This window comes from Megachile rotundata, chromosome 3 (assembly GCF_050947335.1).
Source record: "Megachile rotundata isolate GNS110a chromosome 3, iyMegRotu1, whole genome shotgun sequence".
NCBI lineage: Eukaryota > Metazoa > Arthropoda > Insecta > Hymenoptera > Megachilidae > Megachile > Megachile rotundata.
The window spans coordinates 7845387-7865260 of record NC_134985.1 but is presented as its reverse complement, the minus strand read 5'-3'; the positions used below and the strand labels follow the sequence as shown (position 1 = coordinate 7865260).

At 32.4% G+C, this 19874-nt stretch overlaps 3 protein-coding genes and 1 long non-coding RNA gene across 7 annotated transcripts in view; 1 reads left to right on the top strand and 3 right to left on the bottom strand.

The window, feature by feature from the left end:
* Window positions 1-258: 258 nt before the first annotated feature.
* LOC100882151 (luciferin 4-monooxygenase) lies at window positions 259-6954 on the bottom strand. The gene is made up of 9 exons (XM_003704738.3): window positions 6794-6954; window positions 6566-6694; window positions 5577-5784; window positions 4181-4659; window positions 3192-3369; window positions 2456-2677; window positions 1163-1392; window positions 827-1025; window positions 259-717 (listed from the first exon to the last, which is right to left on the bottom strand). The coding sequence occupies exons 1-8, from the start codon at window positions 6818-6820 to the stop codon at window positions 864-866; spliced, it is 1635 nt and encodes a 544-aa protein (XP_003704786.1). The 5' UTR covers window positions 6821-6954; the 3' UTR covers window positions 259-717; window positions 827-863.
* A 739-nt stretch (window positions 6955-7693) lies between these two features.
* Window positions 7694-13722, bottom strand: LOC105662892 (cilia- and flagella-associated protein 99). 2 transcript variants are annotated; one of them, XM_012288645.2, is made up of 12 exons: window positions 13638-13722; window positions 13385-13582; window positions 13176-13314; window positions 12727-12950; window positions 12537-12668; window positions 11581-11817; window positions 11164-11246; window positions 10563-10767; window positions 10296-10437; window positions 8767-8960; window positions 8511-8653; window positions 7694-7982 (listed from the first exon to the last, which is right to left on the bottom strand). In XM_012288645.2, exons 1-12 carry the CDS (start codon window positions 13656-13658, stop codon window positions 7841-7843), a joined length of 1860 nt encoding a protein of 619 aa, XP_012144035.2. In that variant the 5' UTR covers window positions 13659-13722; the 3' UTR covers window positions 7694-7840. The 2 variants fall into 2 exon arrangements, with proteins under 2 accessions (XP_012144035.2, XP_012144036.2); XM_012288646.2 differs by lacking the exon at window positions 8511-8653.
* A 356-nt stretch (window positions 13723-14078) lies between these two features.
* The window catches only part of LOC100882042 (proton-coupled amino acid transporter 2), a 46923-nt gene continuing 41127 nt past the window's right edge, over window positions 14079-19874 (bottom strand). For 2 of the 3 annotated variants that reach the window (XM_076529991.1, XM_076529992.1), the window contains 5 exons: window positions 19236-19508; window positions 18694-18872; window positions 18271-18303; window positions 17881-18053; window positions 14079-16944 (listed from right to left, as the gene is read on the bottom strand). In XM_076529991.1, coding sequence (XP_076386106.1) covers window positions 16703-16944; window positions 17881-18053; window positions 18271-18303; window positions 18694-18872; window positions 19236-19508 — 900 coding nt within the window. In that variant the 3' untranslated portion in view covers window positions 14079-16702. The remainder of the gene's footprint in view (window positions 16945-17880; window positions 18054-18270; window positions 18304-18693; window positions 18873-19235; window positions 19509-19874) is intronic. The other variant, XM_003704737.3, reaches the window with a different exon arrangement.
* Window positions 16864-19772, top strand: LOC143264152 (uncharacterized). Its single transcript, XR_013037670.1, has 3 exons — window positions 16864-16965; window positions 17837-19553; window positions 19635-19772. It is a non-coding gene; the product is annotated as an uncharacterized LOC143264152 (long non-coding RNA).

The following is a 19874-nucleotide window of genomic DNA, read 5'->3' as shown; positions in this document are numbered from 1 at the left end:
ATATTTACATTTATATTTATATTTACATGTTTATATAAATATTATAGTAAATATTATAGTGGATTAGTTGTTTGGGTAACGAAATCCATTTTTAGTAATTTTAATAATTGATTTACCAATCAATTTTGGTAATTTTCTTAAAATTACTTCATCCACCTCTTTCTGATATCTTTCTTGGCGACGCATTACAGTTCAAAGACGAAGTTCATATTTTCACATATTTTATGGGGCAAGTGGATGAGTTGTTTGAATAATCAATTACATTTTCCATAGATTTTATTTCAAATATCACACAATTGAAAATTTTATATTATTTCCCAAGTGTAACCTGTTACAAGTAATTGATTATTTAATGCTTTCATCGAAAGTAACTATTTCTGTCAGGTAGTAGAGCATATATAGCACCTTTAAATATCAAAAATACATTTATGTATATGAATTAAAACTTATCTAGTCGTGTTTTTCAATTTAAAATAAATAAATATATTATTCTTATAAACCAATACATATGTACTCTCCGAAATTGATATTTTTATACTTATCAGAAAACACTTTACATGTGTATAAAATTCGCTACTCGCCCGCAGTCGCGAAAAAAGTTATACAGATTAATACTTTTTTTCTTATCTTTAATTTATTACAAAAATAAACTTCTTATCCTACTTAAGTAACTTTTGAGCCAATAATGCTGTTCTTCTTCTTCAGGCAATTCGGCATCTGAAAAATGTGAGGATTGTAAATAATATGTAAATATGTAAATTAATATGTAAATTGCTTGTAAATAGTGAAATTAATTCTGTAATATTCATTCATATAAAAATATTACCGTTTCTATAAAAAATAATGCATAATGTACAATCTAATTAATTAACTGCCATCGTTTTTGCTATCGCTTTCAATTCTTTTCTCGCAACTTTTCCTGAAGCAGTGTGCGGCAGAGACGGCATAAATTTCACTCCACCGCGTAGTTTACAGTAATCCATTAAATTATTAGCTACTAATTTTTTCAATTCTTCCTCTGTCACCTGCAAATTAATTATCATATTAGCAGTTATTCAGGAAATTTATTGTAACAATTTCAGCTTACATAATAAAAGTTTTAATAATTTTCAGGAAAACTTGTAACAATCTTTAATATTAATCAAAATATATATAAACATACCTCTTTGTTTGGTATTTTACTGACAAAAGCAACAGGGTGTTCACAATCAATAGGATGAGGTATACTAACAACTGCAACTTCTAAAACAGCAGGGTGTGACTGCAACAAACTCTCAATTTCAGTTGGTATGACGTGATATCCTTGAAATTTAATCAATTCCTTTAACCGGTCAATGATAAACAACTCTCCTTTCTCGTTGAAACAGCCTAAATCTCCGCTGTGTAACCATCCTAAAAAAAGATGATTAACTCATCAAGTTATCAACTTATCAAGTTATACAAAAACATTCTATATCTCGTCAACAAACATGTAGTTTCATTAGCCGATACAAGGTGTCTCGTAACTACTGTTACTCCCTGAAAGGGGTGGTAGAGGACGTGATTCTGAATGAAATTTCCCTTTGCGAAAATGGGGTTTGAAGCTTCGTTTTTGAATTGTTAAGGAAAAACACGGACCAATCAGAGCGCGAGGATTATTACACGTTGGACTACTACGCGTCGAATATCCACCCGTTGGATTACTACGCGTTGGATATCCACATGCTGGATTATTACGCGTTAGATTACCACGCATTAGGTCCCTACGCTTAGAATTACCACGCGTTGCATTATTACGCGTTGGATTACTACGCGTAGAATATGCACGCGCTAGATTACTACGCGTTGGATATCCACACGCTGTATTAGTACGCGTTGGATTACTACGCATTAGATTACTACGCGTAGGATTACCACGCGTTGCATTACCACACGTTCATTACTACGCGTTGGATTACCACGCGTTAGATTCCTACGCTTAGAATTACCACGCGTTGCATTATTACGCGTTGGATTACTACGCGTAGAATATGCACGCGCTAGATTACTACGCGTTGGATATCCACACGTTGTATTAGTACGCGTTGGATTACTACGCATTGCATTACTACGCGTTGGATTACCACGCGTTGGATAACTACGCGTTATCCGAAGCTGCCGTTCTCGCGTCTGCGCATACGTAATCCTCGCGCTCTGATTGGTCCGTGTTTTTCCTTAACAATTCAAAAACGAAGCTTCAAACCCCATTTTCGCAAAGGAAAATCTTGTTCAGAATGACGTTCTCTACCACCCCTTTCAGGGAGTAACAGTAGTTACGGGACACCCTGTATATTTGAACTACATATTTGTTAACAAGGTATAAAAGATATACAAGAGTTGATGATTGCTACTTTCATTAGTCTATGTAATTAAAGTAGTAATTTTATTAGCACATTTTCTTGAAAAATTTCTCAGAATCTCTTCATTTCACACTCACCATCTTCGTCTATCGCATTTTTGGTAGCTTCTGGATTCTTGTAATACCCCGACGTCATTGATAGATTTTTAATGCAGACCTCACCGCTCTGATTCGGACCTAACGTTTTCCCGGTTTCAGGATCGATGATTTTTATTTCGGTGTTTATGGTTGCTAAGCCGCAGGAGCCTGGTGTAGAATCTACGTCTTGTGCAGAAATTAAATTGCCAAGTTCTGTCATACCTGAAAGGTAACATAAACTTTTTGAATTTTCAAGTTTTGAAAGTTCAACTTTTCAAACTCTTAAACTTCTCAAATTCTCAAATTTCTCAAATTCTTACATCCCAAATTTCTGAAATCTCAAGTTCCTAACTACTCAAATTTCTTTATCTCCAAATTTCTAATTACTCAAATTTCTAAATCCCCAAATTTCTAATTCTCCAAATTTCTAAATTCCCAAATCCCTAATTTTCCAAATGTCTAAATCCGAACTTGATAATTTCCAAAATTTTTAAATTCCTAAATCCCGAACTCTCCAAATTTCTAAGTTTACAAATTCCTAATGCCTTAAATCTTTAAATCCCCAAATTTCTAAATCCCTAAATTTCTAATTCCTCAAATTTCCAAATCTCCATTTCACAAATCCCCAAATCAAACTTTTAAATTCTCAAATTTCCCGAACCAATAAAAAATCTGAAAGAAATCAGAACTCAGAGGAAGACCATAAAGAGTGCAAGAATCTCCACTATTTATTTACCATATCCCTGTATAACCTTAGTAGTAGGAAAAGCCTTTCTCAACAAAATTTCAGCTTCCTTCCCCATAGCGGAACCACCCGTGCACAAAATTTTCAAGGACGAAAGGTCATACTCATGCAAACGACTAAACCGGGCAAGTCTATTCGCCATGCTGGTACTCAACATTGTCCATGATACCTACAAAATAATAATCAACGGATTACAATCCGATTAGATAAAAATAGTATAAAAACATTCTCTCTAAGTGATACATAAGTACGTCAGTACTGCACTGACCCAAATTGATAAGTTATCAACACATTTCTTCACAGTGAACTCTGACATCTTTGACTTTTAGCTTTGTGTCAGTAGGTCACGTTTCTGACACTGTTTACTGAATTGCATTTGTGTTGAATTGTGACTGTGTTAAATTATAACATTATTGTTGTTAAATTGTAACAGTGTTAAATTGCATCAGTGTTAAATTGTATCAGTGTTAAATTGTAACATTATTGTTGTTAAAGTCAAACATGTGTATTATGTTTATATGACTGCATGTGTATTTGTGAGTACATAGATTCTCATTTCTTTAAGTTCTCATATGTCTCTGTGTATAGTTCTAGATTTCATGTGTCTATGGAACATGATATATAGAATAATTCTTCGGTTTTAGAATTTTCAAATTTCTTTATACCTAGATTACTGTATTCTTCAATTTCTATATCCTTAAATTTATATATCTCTCTATTCTTACAACTCTATTGCCTTTTTGCAAATAATTATTATATTGAATATGTGTGTTTCTAAAACCAATGCTGACTCTAGCAGTGTACATAGAGAAAAGTGTTCATAACATAATCATTTTAAAAACTGATACAATTCTTACATAACTAGACTTAATTTTCAATCTATCCAAACTGACATCAGCTAAATTTTGCTACTTCCTAATTTGTCCTACTTATTAGTATTTCTACAAGCATTCACTCTTCCTATTTCTCCAAACAAGCACCTTGTACTTCTCAAAATGCCTGCAAACCGTCTCCTCATCAAATTCTGGCGAAATGACCTTCTTCGCCCCACCAACGATGTGTTTAATGCTTAGCAAAGTACCAGTGAGCCAATACAAAGAGGTCAGCCACATCAACACGTGTGAAGCGACAGCAAGACCTTCGTCCACTTCCATGATGTTCAACAGCGCCCGATGAGGTAACTGTACACCTTTCGGTAAACCCGTCGTTCCGGAAGAGAACAGAATCACAGCACTCTGTTCAGTATCATCTATATCGCTGCATTTAAAATTCGATATCGCAAGTTTAGTATGACCCTTCAAGGTCTCACTGAACGGTGTCGTCCCAAGGTAATCACCGAATGTCACCACTTTTGGGTTGTGACCTTCGATTTTGGCAGCGTCTAATATGACAGGAACTGATTTCTCGCAGGCGAAGATGAGTTTCGGCTGCATCATCGACATGAAATGACGTGCTACCTCTGTAACATTGCAGTAATGCTAGGTTAATCGCTTTACAATTGCAGTTTCGTAACAGAGATAATTGAGGAGTATTATGTAAAGTGAATGATACGTGCTCGGTGCGTGTCTTAAAGACGGTAAAATGCACGGAATTAAGTCGGATTTTATTTTTGATGCGTATCGTTGGACTTTGGTAATTTAGGGGAGTTCGGAACAGGGGAGGTGAAAGATTTTTAGACTTTGAATCGGATTTTCAGGTTTCTTAATTTTTATATTTTAAGGATGGAATCAAGAGTTTACGAATTTATAAATTTTGTAATTTTTCGTACTTTATGAATTTTAGGAGATTTATGAATGTTATGAAGTTTGTGAATTGTACGAATTTTATGAGCTTTAAGAATTTGATGAATTTGATGAATTTGATGAATTTGATGAATTTGATGAATCTGATGACCTTTATGAACTTTATGAATTTTATGAACTTTGTGAACTTTCTAAACTTTATGAACTTTGTGAACTTTGTGGATTTTATGAATTTTGTGAACTTTGTGAATTTTATGAACTTCAGAAACTTTATGAATTTTGTCAACTTTATAAACTTTGTGGATTTTATGAATTTTGTGAACTTTGTAAACTTTGTAAACTTCGTGAACTTTGTGAACTTTGTGAACTTTATAAACTTTATGAACTTTATGAACTTTATGAACCTTATGAACCTTATGAACCTTATGAACTTTGTGAACTTTGCAAACTTTACAAAGTTCCCCAATTTCCTTCCCCAATCAAAATCCCCAATATCCTAAATACAGTAATATAAAATAAACTTGTTTAATTACAATTTCACAACACAAATTTAGTAGCAAACTTAAACGAACAAATTTAACTTAAAAACTTTTCAAGATGTATATAAGATACGCAGTAAGGTTTAACAACTTACGTGTGTTCATATCTGAGGGCCATGGGTTGCAAACGGCACCAATAAATAACGCAGCGATACCAGGAATAAAACTATCACGATGATTATGCGAGGAAATAACAACAATATCGTTGTTTCCCACTCCCTGTTTCTTCATCCATAGAGCACATTTTATTGAGCGATCTAGAATCTCTCCGAAAGTGTCCTCGACATCGGTAATCGTGCAAACCTGAGAAAATTTATCTTCATTAAACCTTGAATATACGAGTAATCTTGTTGACATCCTGATTTACATTTATCGCGTGTTTTCAATTTCATTTTAGAAATTTGCCAAATATATTATGTAAGAATCTACAAAATGATTTTATTAGGTGAAGATATACACATAATCACAGAAAAAATTCGACTCAATGATAAAATATTAAAAGTGAAATGGTAAAATGATCAAATAATGACATAGTAGTGTTACAGTATAATAGTTATTAGTTATTAAATTTAGTTTTAATAATCAACAATTTATCTAGTTTCTTTAATTGTATGACCTGGTCACTTAATAAAATTATTTTTTAAACTTTTATATAATATATGGTTATATACAATACTTTTATATAATATGTTGTACTACTACTCTACTGTTGTACTTTACTATTTTGATCAATTGTACAACTATATTTCTAATCCGCTAATTTATCATGTTACTATGCTATTGCTTTACAATGTCACCCTCGATCGTTTAACACTATATATTGTTTTTTGCATTATATTATTCAGCATAGAGTTAAAAATAAACCTAACTAATACTACTTGCAAACAAAGAACCAATAGGGTTGAATTGTTCTCAAATTTAATTTTCTAAAAATCATTACCCAGCCCCTTAACATCTTTCTAAAATTATAATACATCAGACAATATTTTCCAAGAATTACATTCGACAGAAGTCACCAAAAAAATTAAAATATTAAATGAAATACAAAATATCAAAAATAATTTTTGACAAAAATTCACCATACCTGTCCCACAAGATTAAAGTTATTCTTCATGGAGTCGTACATCAACTTTCCAACGCTAGTATACTGACTCTTGAACGGCACCACTTTCCCCTTCATAATGTTGTTCTCGATCCTAAACGGCAGCACGGCCTGTCAACAACAACGCAAAGAGTGAAAGATCGAAAATATCGTGCACGATCGAGCGAAATCCATTGATTGGAGTTACGTTGATCAAACGAAGTATCTTACATTGTTTTTCTCTTTATCGGATACCATGATGAGGAGAGAGAGTTACACCGATATCATTCGAGTTTGAATGCAAAGTAGTCTTGTGAGGTCCACGCGATTTCAATGTAAAATAGTTTTCGAACTGCAACGAATTGTTTGATGTACGGTCTTTTATTCAGGACATTCCGTAGACCCCCCACTGGGATGTTATTTCTCCCCTCTATTTACGGTAGCTGCTAGTCTTCTCTTGTTAGTCTTAGCTTGTCCGTCAACGATGACTAGCACATTAGCTGTGTACTATTGGATTATTTCGTATAACGAATTTCATGAGACTCGGTGACATGAAACTATCGCATTACAATTAGCTTGTGGGTTAATTACAATGCGGAATCAAATCTTGTTGTTGACACGTGTATTACAAGTTTAAAGAGTCGTAAGTTGTGACTGAATAATTTTCTTAAAAACTAGAAACTTTGTTGACAATTTTGAAAGTAATCACTTTTGAAATACGTCACTTTTGTGACACACAGTTAAATATCTAAACACTCATCATAAATCACTTCTACAAAATGTAATTTCTGAACAAGGTTGTACATCTTTTAGTTTGAGATTATATAAGAGAATTTAACTCTGATATTTTAAAGTACATAAAGCAACAAATTACAAATTTAAGTCATTTTCTACATAACTGTTCTCTACATAATTCTCTACAAAATTCTTCTCCACATAATTCTCTAAATAATAATTGTTCTTAACGTTCCCTACAAAATAATAAAAATTACAACAAAGAGATAAATCTAGAAGAATAAAAGTTTTGACAGTAAAAATCTTCATAAAGCTGTAATAAATTTGTTACAAAACTTACAAGTTGTAACAAAATGCGTTAATTATTCTTTAAGATCATGACTGTACAATTCATAATGATAGTTTAATAGACGTATTTATTGATTTGTCATGCTTGAAAACAGTGATAATTTACAAGACGTACATAATCAGTGCATAACAGTGATTCAGCATAATTATGTCATTATTTAATCTCAAGAAACACATAAGCACGATGTCGTAATTTTACTTGTTAACATTCGAATAACACTTGTAAGTCTTTTGGGATCTTAAAGCTCTTCGTTCCTCGAGCTTCTTCCGCAACGCTTCTATTTCCGGTGAACTCACGTGCTTCGGTTGCTGTTCCGATTTAATAGAGGAGGCTTGCCTAAAAAATAACAGAAGTATTAATTATTTAAGATACCAAATATCTTCATTTTAGGATACAAATTTTTGGATGAAGATTGAACTTTTGCTTCGTGAGGAAGAACTATAGCAGCCATTTTGATGTACAAACTACATTAACTAAATAATAGACTAAATTAAAACTAGATATTGAGACGATAATGTTTTTTTTTGGATTATTATTTAAATTATTTAAAGTACCAAAATTCTTCTTTTTAAGATAAAAATTTTGGATGAAGATTAAATTTTGCTTCGTAGGGGAGAACGATAGCAGCCATTTTGATGGACTTATCTAAAAACTCCATGGCGATAATATTTTCGATTGATTTCTTTTAAAAATATTCCGTGTATAATTATATAGATATGCATACACAGATAATTATACTTTTGCAATTTGATTTTTAAAGTTTAATACATGATATAAAATTCAATATATGTATGCAATGTCTACGAAATTATGTAATATATGAAAGTATATCTTCCTACAAAATATTTGTTTACAACTACTGACTTGTTTGCTTTATATTCTTCAAGTGCCCTACGAGTATCTTCGATCAAGTTTTTCTGTTTATCGCGTTGACGACGAATAGAGCACTTCCGGTTCTGAATCTCCTCGTTCAACTTTATCTTCACCCAAAATAACCTTTCTTTCAGCTGAAATGCGATATGGAATTACTTATTGTTACTGATTTTATAATCTTAATGGCGTATCGTCTATTTGTCGATAACTTCGTGTGATTTCAAACTTTGAAAGATTCCATTCAGACCTCCATTAGGGACATTTCACAAAGGAGACCCAGGCCGCTGGACTCGGTGGGGTCGAAGTCTTTGAAAGGCAAAGCCCGCAACGATTGAAGTGTTTTAATTTCTTGAATCAATTTTATCTTTCTCTGAGTTTCCTCTTCTCTCTGCTTCATCATTTGAGCTTTTAATTGTCGTGATTCTTCTGAAACTTCAGCCGCTGGAAAGAAAAATTTTATCTTGTATTTTAAGGTACTAAATTAATTTAGAAAATCGTTCATTTTACGCAGGGTGTCTCACAATTAGTAGGTCCCTGGAATGGAGGGTTGCTAACGTGATTCTGAATAAGATTTTCCTTTGCAAAAATGGGATTTGAAGCTTCGTTTTTGAATTATTAAGGAAAAACGCGGATCAATTAGAGCGCGAGGATTACGCATGCACAGACGCGAGAGCGGCAGCTTTGGATAACGCGTAGTTATCTAACGCGTGGTAATCCAACGCGTAGTAATGCAACGTGTGGTAATGCAACGCGTGGTAATCCTACGCGTAGTAATCCAATGCGTAGTAATCCAACGCGTACTAATACAGCGTGTGGATATCTAACGCGTAGTAATCTAGCGCGTGCATATTCTACGCGTAGTAATTCAACGCGTAATAATGCAGCGCGTGGTAATTCTAAGCGTAAGAATCTAATGCGTGGTAATCTAACGCGTAGTAATCCAGCATGTGGAATATCCAACACGTAGTAATCCAACGCGTGGATATTCGACGCGTAGTAGTTCAGCGCGTAATAATCCTCGCGCTCTGATTGGTCCGTATTTTTCCTTAATAATTCCTTTAAATCCCATTTTTGCAAAGGGAAATCTCATTCAGAATCACGTCAGCTACTCCCCATTTCAGGGACCTACACTAATTGTGAGACACCCTGTATTATAATACAATTTAAAATAAATGAGAAGAATATCCTTTCAAATTTTTAACTAATTCTATAAGTTTGATTAAACATTTTTCTAATCTTCAAACGGTAGATCAAAAATAAAGGTAATTCTACAGGAAAAGATTTATTTTGGCCCACTAAAAATTTCTTACAGATAGAACGTAAAAATTGATAAATAAGTTAAATTCTTCAACTATGTTAATTGTGTCATTCTTTCATACAGGATAGTTTCATATATAATATTGAAGTTATAGTTATAATAGTAAAATAATAAAAGTCTACTGTTAAAGTTAATTTAAGGAAGTATTAATTTTCAAACCGTAATTAATCAAGATAATGTAAAAATGTACCACGTATGCTGAAATCCGGCATTGATAAAAATCTATATTTGTCGCAAAAGTTTTTTTATATTTAGAACAAAAGGCTTCAATTGAAAATACGTAATCGTGTTTGTTCATCTCCATACTGGCACATGTTTGTCAACGCTGTTGATACAAGATTAGCGCGATCAATCTTCAAGCATTTATACCGTGTCACGAGTAAAGTTCACAAGCTAATTTCTACGTCATTGATATTGTTTCAATATCAATGGAATTTAATAAATTAAAATTGATTCACCTTTTTGGCGTTTCTCATCGATCATAGCGTTGAAGGCGTCACGTGATGACTGTTCAATTTCACGACACTTTTCGACGATTTCCACCATTTGCTTTCCATGGTCTTCTCTCCATTTCTCTAATTTTTCATATAACTCTTGTTTCTTTGAAAAGGAATAAAAACACTGTATTTGTCTTTCGATCAATTTTTAATTATTCGAACAGTAATCTAATTGTATCATTTGCAAGAAATTCTGAGTGTGAACAATAAAATTGATAGAAAAGATACCTCTTTCCGTACATCTTCAGCGTGCAATTTAATATCATTCAGTAATGACTGTTTCGCTATGAAAGCGCCTTCACGGCTTAATAATCCTAATAGATGTTTTTCTTGTATCTTTAATAGTTCTTCTTCTCTTTTTTGTTGTCGTACTTCTTCCTGGAACTTCGATATCGCCGATGGATCTAGCCCTCCTTCCGCTAAACCTTTCAATCTAAAATATTACCAAAGAACATAGAAAAGATTTTCTAATATTAGAAAACATTTAGAATATATTTTCTAACATTTATTATTAGAGGCAATTTAATATCTTTTAAATAGTAATTTTGAATTATTCGTTTTAAATATGGGAAACAATTTTATTGATGATACAATAGACTCTCGTTATATTGCAACTTTCTAATTAAAACTTGTAGATACACATTTTCAAATATAAGTTTAAGGAGCTTGCAAAATAAAGCAAATGTTCATATGAGAAACAATTTTATTGGTGATATAATAGACTCTCGTTATATTGCAACTTTCTAATTAAAACTTGTAGACACAAATTTTCAAGCTTTAATTTTAGAAGCTTGCAAAGCAAAGCAATGTTCATATTTGCAATAATTACTTTCTTATCTCCTTCTCTTCATCATTGATTATTCGAGCGCATTCTCTTAAAGTCGATGCTGCTGTGTGTTTCACTTCGATGGGCTGTTGAACAAATGATTATTTTGCAACATCGAAAAGAATTCTATTAATTTATACAGAGACAAGATGTACCTAAATATAATTAATGTACATACTTCTGTTTTAATTATATGAACATATTTAATTTTATATAAATTATTATTAATATGTATCTTTAATATTTATTTAAATATGAAATATATAACATGTATTTAAGCAAGTAATATGCAATGTTTTGTTTTTCATATGTAATCACATTTTTACATATATTGTCATGTAATTTCTCTACGTTTTATTTACTGTATGAAAAAAGAAATAAATAAAATATTTAACAAAAATATGCGTTCATCTCTGTCACCTTAAATGTCGGAACAGCTTTTCTCACAAAAGGTGCTTTCGGTTTTTCCTTCTCCATCAATTTCACCGATACTTTACGACGTTTCAAACAACTAGGCGCATTCTCGTTTGCATCCTTCAATAAACTCATAGCTTGCAATTTGTTCGCAACCCGTAACGCGTCTAATTTGATCTCTGTCGATGGTTTGATGTAGTTTGATCTTGGTACATCGCGGGCAAACTTCACGGTCGTCAAGTCCTATCCAGGATATGACTAGTCTTCAAAAAAGGAAATCTCAAGGTTCCGTTGATCCAACGACTTTAAATCGATTAAATAGTTAGAGTATATTTTAACAATTTCATCATCTTTTACTACATGTTCTACATATTAAACTTGTTTTATGTAAAATAAGTTTAATGTAGTTAGTTTAAATAATCAAAGATTTGAGGGCCTTTAAATATCAGAGACAAAAGTTTTTGTTTGATTCCTGAACCTGGAAAATCTTACACATTTATTGATTATAGAAGATTACAATATACTAAAGGGAATTAAAGTAATAGAATTTTATTTTGTATATCAATTTTTTGAAAGCAAAAATGATTATCTATGTGACAAGATTTTCTATGAATTTCTATACAGTTATACATTTTAAATAAAAAATATTTAATCTCGAAAAATAGTGTTGTTATTTAAAACCTCTGTATAACCTTTGCATCAATCTAACTATACAAATGTCTGAGATGCAGCAAAAATTAAGTATCGTCATGAATTAAAATCAATTACATTATTTAACTTTGAAGTCATCTTTAAAAACTGAAAATTAATTAACAATAACACTAACAATAAGAATTAATATCCTACAATTATCATAGTCAATGCAACAATTTTTATTACAATTTATTTCATCCTTAAAAGTTAGCTAATCGTTCACAAATAATTCTCAAAAATCTCAAAAAGTGAGTGAAATAAATACTCACTTCAGGTGTGGGAGGAGGCGCCTTCGTCGGCGGTCTCGGTCGATTCAAAACGTTCATAAACAACGGAATCGTCAATTTCGGTTTAGGTCTCTTCATCTTTCGTATATATTCTCTTAACTGATCCCGAAGTTTCTAACGAAATTCACTTGAAATAGTACAGAATTTAAAAAATGCAAATACGAATAACAACCTCTAAGCATGATGTGGCGTCTAAAAATGGCAGCACAAGTTTTTGTTCTACGAAATCTTCCTCGAACGACAGGCAACCTTTTTCATAGAACTGATCTGACGTTTCTGAACGAAGAAGATAAACGACTAGGGACAATATTCTCTTCACTTTGAAATGAACGAAGCAGTCGATTGACTCTTCGAAGAAGAGATTGATGATTCTGTATGACAGAATGTACACGAGCACTGAAATTAATTTTGGTGTTGGTAAATTTTCGTGATATCAAATTATACTTAAACAAATATTAATGTCGAAATATTAGTGTGAAGTTAATTTTTAGATTTATAAAATATAAAGAATGTTTCCACTACTTCCTATTTTTTAACAAGACTTATATATTGAAAAAGTAATATTTAAAAAAATAATTTGAAGCTTAACAAATGAATAGAAATTTAGATTTAACAACCTACCCATAAATTCATGCAACTCACAATTGCGACAACGAACATGATCCAAAAAGTCTTTGCTTATAGCTTTCAAGAACAAATCATAACGAACAATGTTCATGAACAAATCGACGATTAAATCCTGCTCCGAAGTTGACAACGCCTTTAAAACATTCAACTACATTATATTTCTCCAAAAACGATAAAACTTTCTTTAAACTTTAAAATGTAACCTTAAGATCTTCAAGATTATCAAAACGTTCTTTCAGAAAATCGTAGTCGAATTCGCACCGTTCTTTCTGTACCTTCTTCGAAAATAGCATGATGCAAAATTCATCTGGACTTAAGTCTTTCTTAACGGGCATGTAAATGTCCAAAATTTTAATGAGGGGAATTAAAATGTTCAAATGGAAGACATTCTTCTTCTCCGGCTGAAGAAGATTAGAATAATTATTTGTTGTATTTTATGAATTTTAAATTAAATACCTCTTCCTCTTTGCAGTCCATGTTTATAATTTCTTTTAGCCCTCGAGTGTCTTGTTAAAATTAATGCTTCAAACTTCAGGAGACATGTACAGTGGGTAACAGAAGTATTCAGTAAACAGTTTTCAGATATAAATATTTAGAAATGTTCAAATTTACAAGTTTGAAACTAAGGTTGAGAAATTTTTACATTATCAAAGTTTTCAAACCTTGAAACATACACAAGGTCAAAGTAATTATAGGTATCATTAGTATTGCGATAACCTTCTTTCAAAATTACTACTTAATATAAATGAAAATACCATAAGAATGAATAACAAAATACAGGTACACCCTCTTCTTCAATTGCTCCTCAAGAAAGTGATAAAAAGTTTCCAAAGAGATTTTCCAAAGTGAAGGGCTACAAGCACAATCTCTCTCGTGTCGAGTATTCACTAAAGTCAATAAATTTCGAATTATTTATTTTGCCAATGATCAATCAAAATCGAGAATCACTGAGCACAGTGGTACATGAACAGATAGCACGCGTGATCACACACGTTTAAATTGACTCTCATTCATCAACCTGCAACGAACGAAAGGCATCACTTAAACGTCGTTTAAAAAAAAGGCTATAAAAAAAAGATACCTAACAATATCTACATTGTATAAAGTATCCCTGAGAGAATTTGTACTCCAGATGCATCAGTTGCACCATTTTTCTTTTCTGGTTTATCCAGCCGTTTAATTAATACTATGTCGGTACAATGCGTCTACAGGAAATCTTAGGAATCCATCGTCAGACCATTTTAGGCACAATTATAATTCTGTTGCGGCCACTGGACGAACGCAAAATGATCGCTACATCTCCACAACGGTACTCCATGTTTCTAATTCTTGTACTATTTTACAAGTGTAACACTTAACTACATATTTCTACGTATGACAATGAGATATTTTGTATTTTTTTTTCATAACATTTGTATTTCAAATTTTCATCTTTTTTTTTGAAATACTGGTTTTTTTCGTTCGATACATTTAAACGTACGAACAGATTTTCGCGTTGTCGGTGAACGTGAATTAACTAACGTGTTAGTAATTTTCTATTGATATTTATAAATTTTAAACACACACGCCAATCTAACTTTGAAAACGGATATCGAGTTTTTACATCGAACTGAATTTTCTGTCTTTTTTCCAACAAGTTTTTATCACGTTTCTTTTCACACTATATCTATGTACACATATAAAAAGTTCAGTATTAAAGTAAGTTTGTCCATCTATAACGGCGTACAAAATTCATGCAATTTCTCGTCGCTTCATCCCCTTGTTCATAAATATCGGTCACTGTGAAAGAAAGAACGTGAATAAACTACATACGTATGTACATCGAATCGACATTACAATCCGTTACCTACAAATATAATTCATCCCCACGAGGGTTCTTCAGTCGCTTTAAAAAAGAACGAATTCGAGAATATAACAAAATGGTGACACGCGTGGCGACTAACAATTAATTGCAACTCTGGGTGACCAAGATTATTGTTACAATATATATGCTTAATACATTCAGTATCAAAGTTTTTAATATAATATAAAATTATTGGCAGACCAACCGGACAGTCGTGGACAGCTATGGGCAGTCAAGGGTAGTGAAATCAAGATTTCAAAGGAACTTAAAAATTTACATCGTAAAATTTTCAAACTGAGGAATTTAAAAATATGTACAGAAAGTTTAAAGTTTTTAAATTGAGAAAGTGACTACCCATTAATGCCCACAAGCGTATGTTGATATATGTACGTGTTCATCGGCTTAAATAATATATTACAAACAATATAACCTAATATGCATCATTGTTCTAAAATACATTAGTTCATTGTAATTTTATAAAAAGTAATGATGAATCTTTAATGTGCGAACGTATTAATTCAGAATTGACTTTAAACATTTGTTTTGAGAAAAGAAATATTTTTAAGAAATGTGATTAAAATGGTCACCCTTTGGCACAACTATAAAATCGTATCTTCGCAGCTATAATACATAAAATTGCAATCGACACGTTCTAGAAGAGTTCACCAACATTTCGTAGTCTTAAATCAACAGTTCTCGACGAAAAATCATTTGTACGTTTCCGGTATAATCTACGCGTATGTCTTTTATATCACATGATCATTTGAGTACGATTTAATATAATAGTATATATCAACGTATATTTCATTCGTCGTGTCGATTTTTGTTTTCTATTTTTTGTTGTTTCCTTTTCCTTAAAACCTTTTGTTAATTCATATCACTACTTATATCACGGTAATTGCAATAACAGTCAATATTCACTTTTACATGTAATCCATACAACTAATCGGACAGCCTATAAAACTATGATAGAAGTCTAACTTTACGTCGCATTCGGGACACAAACAATTAGCATAATTTGTAATATAGGCGATGATACATCACGTACAACGATTACCAAATTCAATAAGACAGTTATCGCTAATTAGGAATTTAAAAATTGAGGACCTGAAATTAAAGTTTTTAAGTCTTTCATAATTGTGCAGAATTTTTGATAGATAATTCTTTCAAATGCTCAGTACAATTATTTATAAATATATACAGTAAATAGATACAGTAGTTAAAGTGTTACTAAATTTAACAGTAATATTAATTAACCAGCTGCTAATAGTGAACAATAGGAAGGATATACGAATTGGTAATCGTGATTCGTTTTTAAAAAAAAAAACTTGAAATATGTTTACCCTGTTTGCATATGTACAAAACCTAAGCACATAATCGATAGTAAAACAAATCACAGATGGTCAAGTTACCTCGTCTAGATAATACACACAATATTACATAGCAAGATTCAAGATCCGTTTTACGTGAACTCAAAATGGTGCCAGGCGAATAAATAACATTATCATCGATAATAATAATAGTATTAATAGTAAACAATAATGTACAAAATTTCGATAAATTCTGGCTCTTTTTCCAACAATCATTGCCTATACGTTCGCGTTCATGTCATGATCCGTTAATTGCGCACGTGTGCAAAATTACAACAACGACGATTCATACAAACGAACTAATTTAATTACGTGCTAAACGCGTCGATAATCGAGGTGATGCTCTCGTACGTTCCCGTAACGAAGCCTAAGAGACCTATCAATACTATCAAGATGTCTTTTGATATGGTGAATATACTGAGAGACGCGTTCTGCCAGCACACAACCATCTCAATGATCGGTGGGAATATCAACGCGAGGGCGGTGCTGCTCACTGCACCCACCAACGATATGAACAGACCCAGTTTTGGTATTGCTTCTGCTAGGACAACTGCAACAGAATAATTATTATGTTAGTTTGTATTGAAAAAGTATTACAAAATTATACAGCTATTACACTACATTACATACAACTACATTGTAGAAAATATTGTATATATACTCTAAGACTTGTACAGGGCTACCTAAATCACTAAATTACTCTTATGGAACTTTAGAGTTTTGAAACTTCAAGACTACAGGCATTTAGAACTTTGCATTATGAAATTTGCAGACGTTGAAACTTTAAAGCTGCTTGACTCATGTTTGAGAAAATCTATTACAAACTTTTCCTGGATTCTCTCAATATTCTCTTAAGATTTCTTCTGAATTCTATGCAGATTTTATCTAGAATTTTCTTAGAATCTTTCTGGGTACTTCCTGAGTTCTAGGCTCTCCTGGGTCCACCTCAAGTTCTCCCTCAATTTCTCCTTGCTTTTATCTGCGCTTTCTCTGTGCTGTCCACAGGTTGAGCGTGAGCACTCCTTCAGTTATCCCTAAATTCTGCCTGAATAGTTTTTCAGTTGTCCCTAGGTTGTCTGCGTACTCCCTCAATTTCTTCTTGTTTCTCTCTGCACTTTTCCTGGGTTGTCCATAGCTTCCGCTTGTTAGTACTCCTTCAGTTGTCCCTAAGTTCTGCCTGAATTCTTTCTAGACTTTCCCTGGCTTTAGCTTTACTAACAAACTAACTTTGGGCTATTTCTAAATTCTCCTACATTTTCTCTAAATTTTCCCACAGATTAAAATCAAATTATAAAAAGTTCTATGCTCTACTTTCACCTAAGAAACACCTACATTACATCTAAATCTATTATATCTACATTTAGAAATCTTGTAAACATCACATAAACATAATATTTGATTATACAAAATTTTAACCTTGACTTGACAATTCAATTTTAAAGGACAACACAGTTATAATGACCAACTGAAATAATATCCAACTTACATGTAACAAAACAAACTGCGGAACGGAAGACAGTCTCAGCAACAATTGGCCACTTGAAAGGGCCAAATTGGTTGACGATCTTCGGCCAAATGATCGCAACGGGAACGTAAAATTGCAGTGCATACGTGAATAATATACTCAACGAGATGGCAACTTTAATGCACTGTGGTAAGCTGTAAAATAAAACAATACCATTATAAATATTTCAAGGTTTACCTTTTTCATTTTAACAAACAGCAAACTCCTCTACAACTCTGAATTCGATAAAAGAAACAGCATGCATGATTAGTCCAACAATAAAAACGGGAATCTGTCATGGTTACTTTAATGATAAGGACGAAAAACTGTAAAAAAACACACACGATTAGAAAACCGATATGTGATAGAAACCTTGAATGCACGACGATGATTTTTCCATCCACCCTTTGTATGCAACAGAAAATTATGTTACAAACAGTTTTTCTTAACTATGTTCGCATCTCGCTACTTTTCGCTATCATTTTGTGTGATAGAATTTTGATTATTCTTAATGCAGCGTGATTTATCACCTGGACGCATAATAGTCTATTGTAGATTGGACTTTTAACTTATGCAAAGATAAATTTGTTAACCACTTGCATAATTTCTCTTTTTTTTTAATCACTACAATCGATAGTCTATTCAATTCGAAAAATTTCCTACCTAATAGCATGTACAAATTTAGCGAGTGATTAACAGGTACACCGAAGTGTGCCGACTAGAAAATGATTTTATCAACCGAGAAGTAATTGCATATACGATGTTGTGGTACGAATAAAGTATATTTATACTTACACTTCAGAGGATTCAAGATTTAACGTTACAGATCCCGCCACAGCGTCGCCATATTTTAAATATGATATAAAACCCATCGCAACGAACATTCCACCCACAATAACCATCCCCACGTTGAGGACTCCAAAGGGTTTATTGAAATTACTCGGTTTCTTCATCTCATTCTTCAAAGGTAAAACCTAGAACATTACAAGATTGTCGATAACATTTTTAGTCGGTAAGTTATAAATTATAAATAACTATGGTAGGTTATAAATTTTGACAGTGAAGGCGGGAAAAAGAGATTGCTTTACTATAGTGATTCTATTTCTTCTTTTACTAATTCTTTTAATGTAGTGACTTTATGAAATCATTTTATAATTATGAATTATCAATTTGACAGATTTTTAATTGGATTTTTAGAAATCCAGAAAACTCATCATAATGAAAACAAGACGTCAAAGGATTTCCTCTTTGGTAGACAAGGGAACCACGACGAAGGTAGCGGTCGCCAAAATTATACGCGTTACATAAACGTAGAAGACGCGCGTGTAGACTCTTACCAAAGTAATACCCTCGAAAGAATATATCACAGTGCCAAAGAACAGGGGGATATCGTGCCAATCCGCTACGTATCGTCTTTCGTGAACGGGTGGCAAATCGTGGCACATTATATACATGGTGGCGATGTAGCCCGCTATGACCAGAAAATTTGCCAACGAGGAAATCGGCACCAGGTACTTTAGGTTCCTGATCCACGTGCTGAGCATTATGGGAATCAGGATCACAGCCATGTGTTGATGAACGTCCATTTCGATCCCGTACACGTCCAACACCTGTTACACAAAGAGAATTATACAATTTTATGATAATCTTGGAAAGTAGGTTACTTGTTATTAGTTAATTAACTTTAGGATTAATTTTAATTATTATATTTATTATTTTTATTATTTTAATTTTAGGTATGCAACATCAGTACATGTGAGTCTGAAACTTGAGGTTTTTAATATTTTAAAATATGGAAGTCTAAAGTTGGAAATTTGAAGATTTAGTATTTTTATAATTATGCAATTTGAAATTTCTAAAATTGCAAATATGAAAGTTTGGAAAATTATAAATTTAAAGATTTAGTATTTTTATAATTATGCAATTTGAAATTTCTAAATTTGCAAATATGAAAGTTTGGAAAATTATAAATTTGA

Coding starts and splice junctions, on each gene's coding strand:
- LOC105662892 (XM_012288645.2), bottom strand. CDS start 13,658: ATGGACTGCAAAGAGGAAGAG. Junction 12,669..12,726: donor ACGCCACATCATGCTTAGAG/GTTGTTATTCGT, acceptor GAATTTCGTTAG/AAACTTCGGGATCAGTTAAG. Junction 8,961..10,295: donor CGATGAGAAACGCCAAAAAG/GTGAATCAATTT, acceptor TTTTCTTTCCAG/CGGCTGAAGTTTCAGAAGAA.
- LOC100882151 (XM_003704738.3), bottom strand. CDS start 6,820: ATGGTATCCGATAAAGAGAAAAACAAT. Junction 4,660..5,576: donor GCCCTCAGATATGAACACAC/GTAAGTTGTTAA, acceptor GCAATGTTACAG/AGGTAGCACGTCATTTCATG. Junction 1,026..1,162: donor GTAAAATACCAAACAAAGAG/GTATGTTTATAT, acceptor ATTAATTTGCAG/GTGACAGAGGAAGAATTGAA.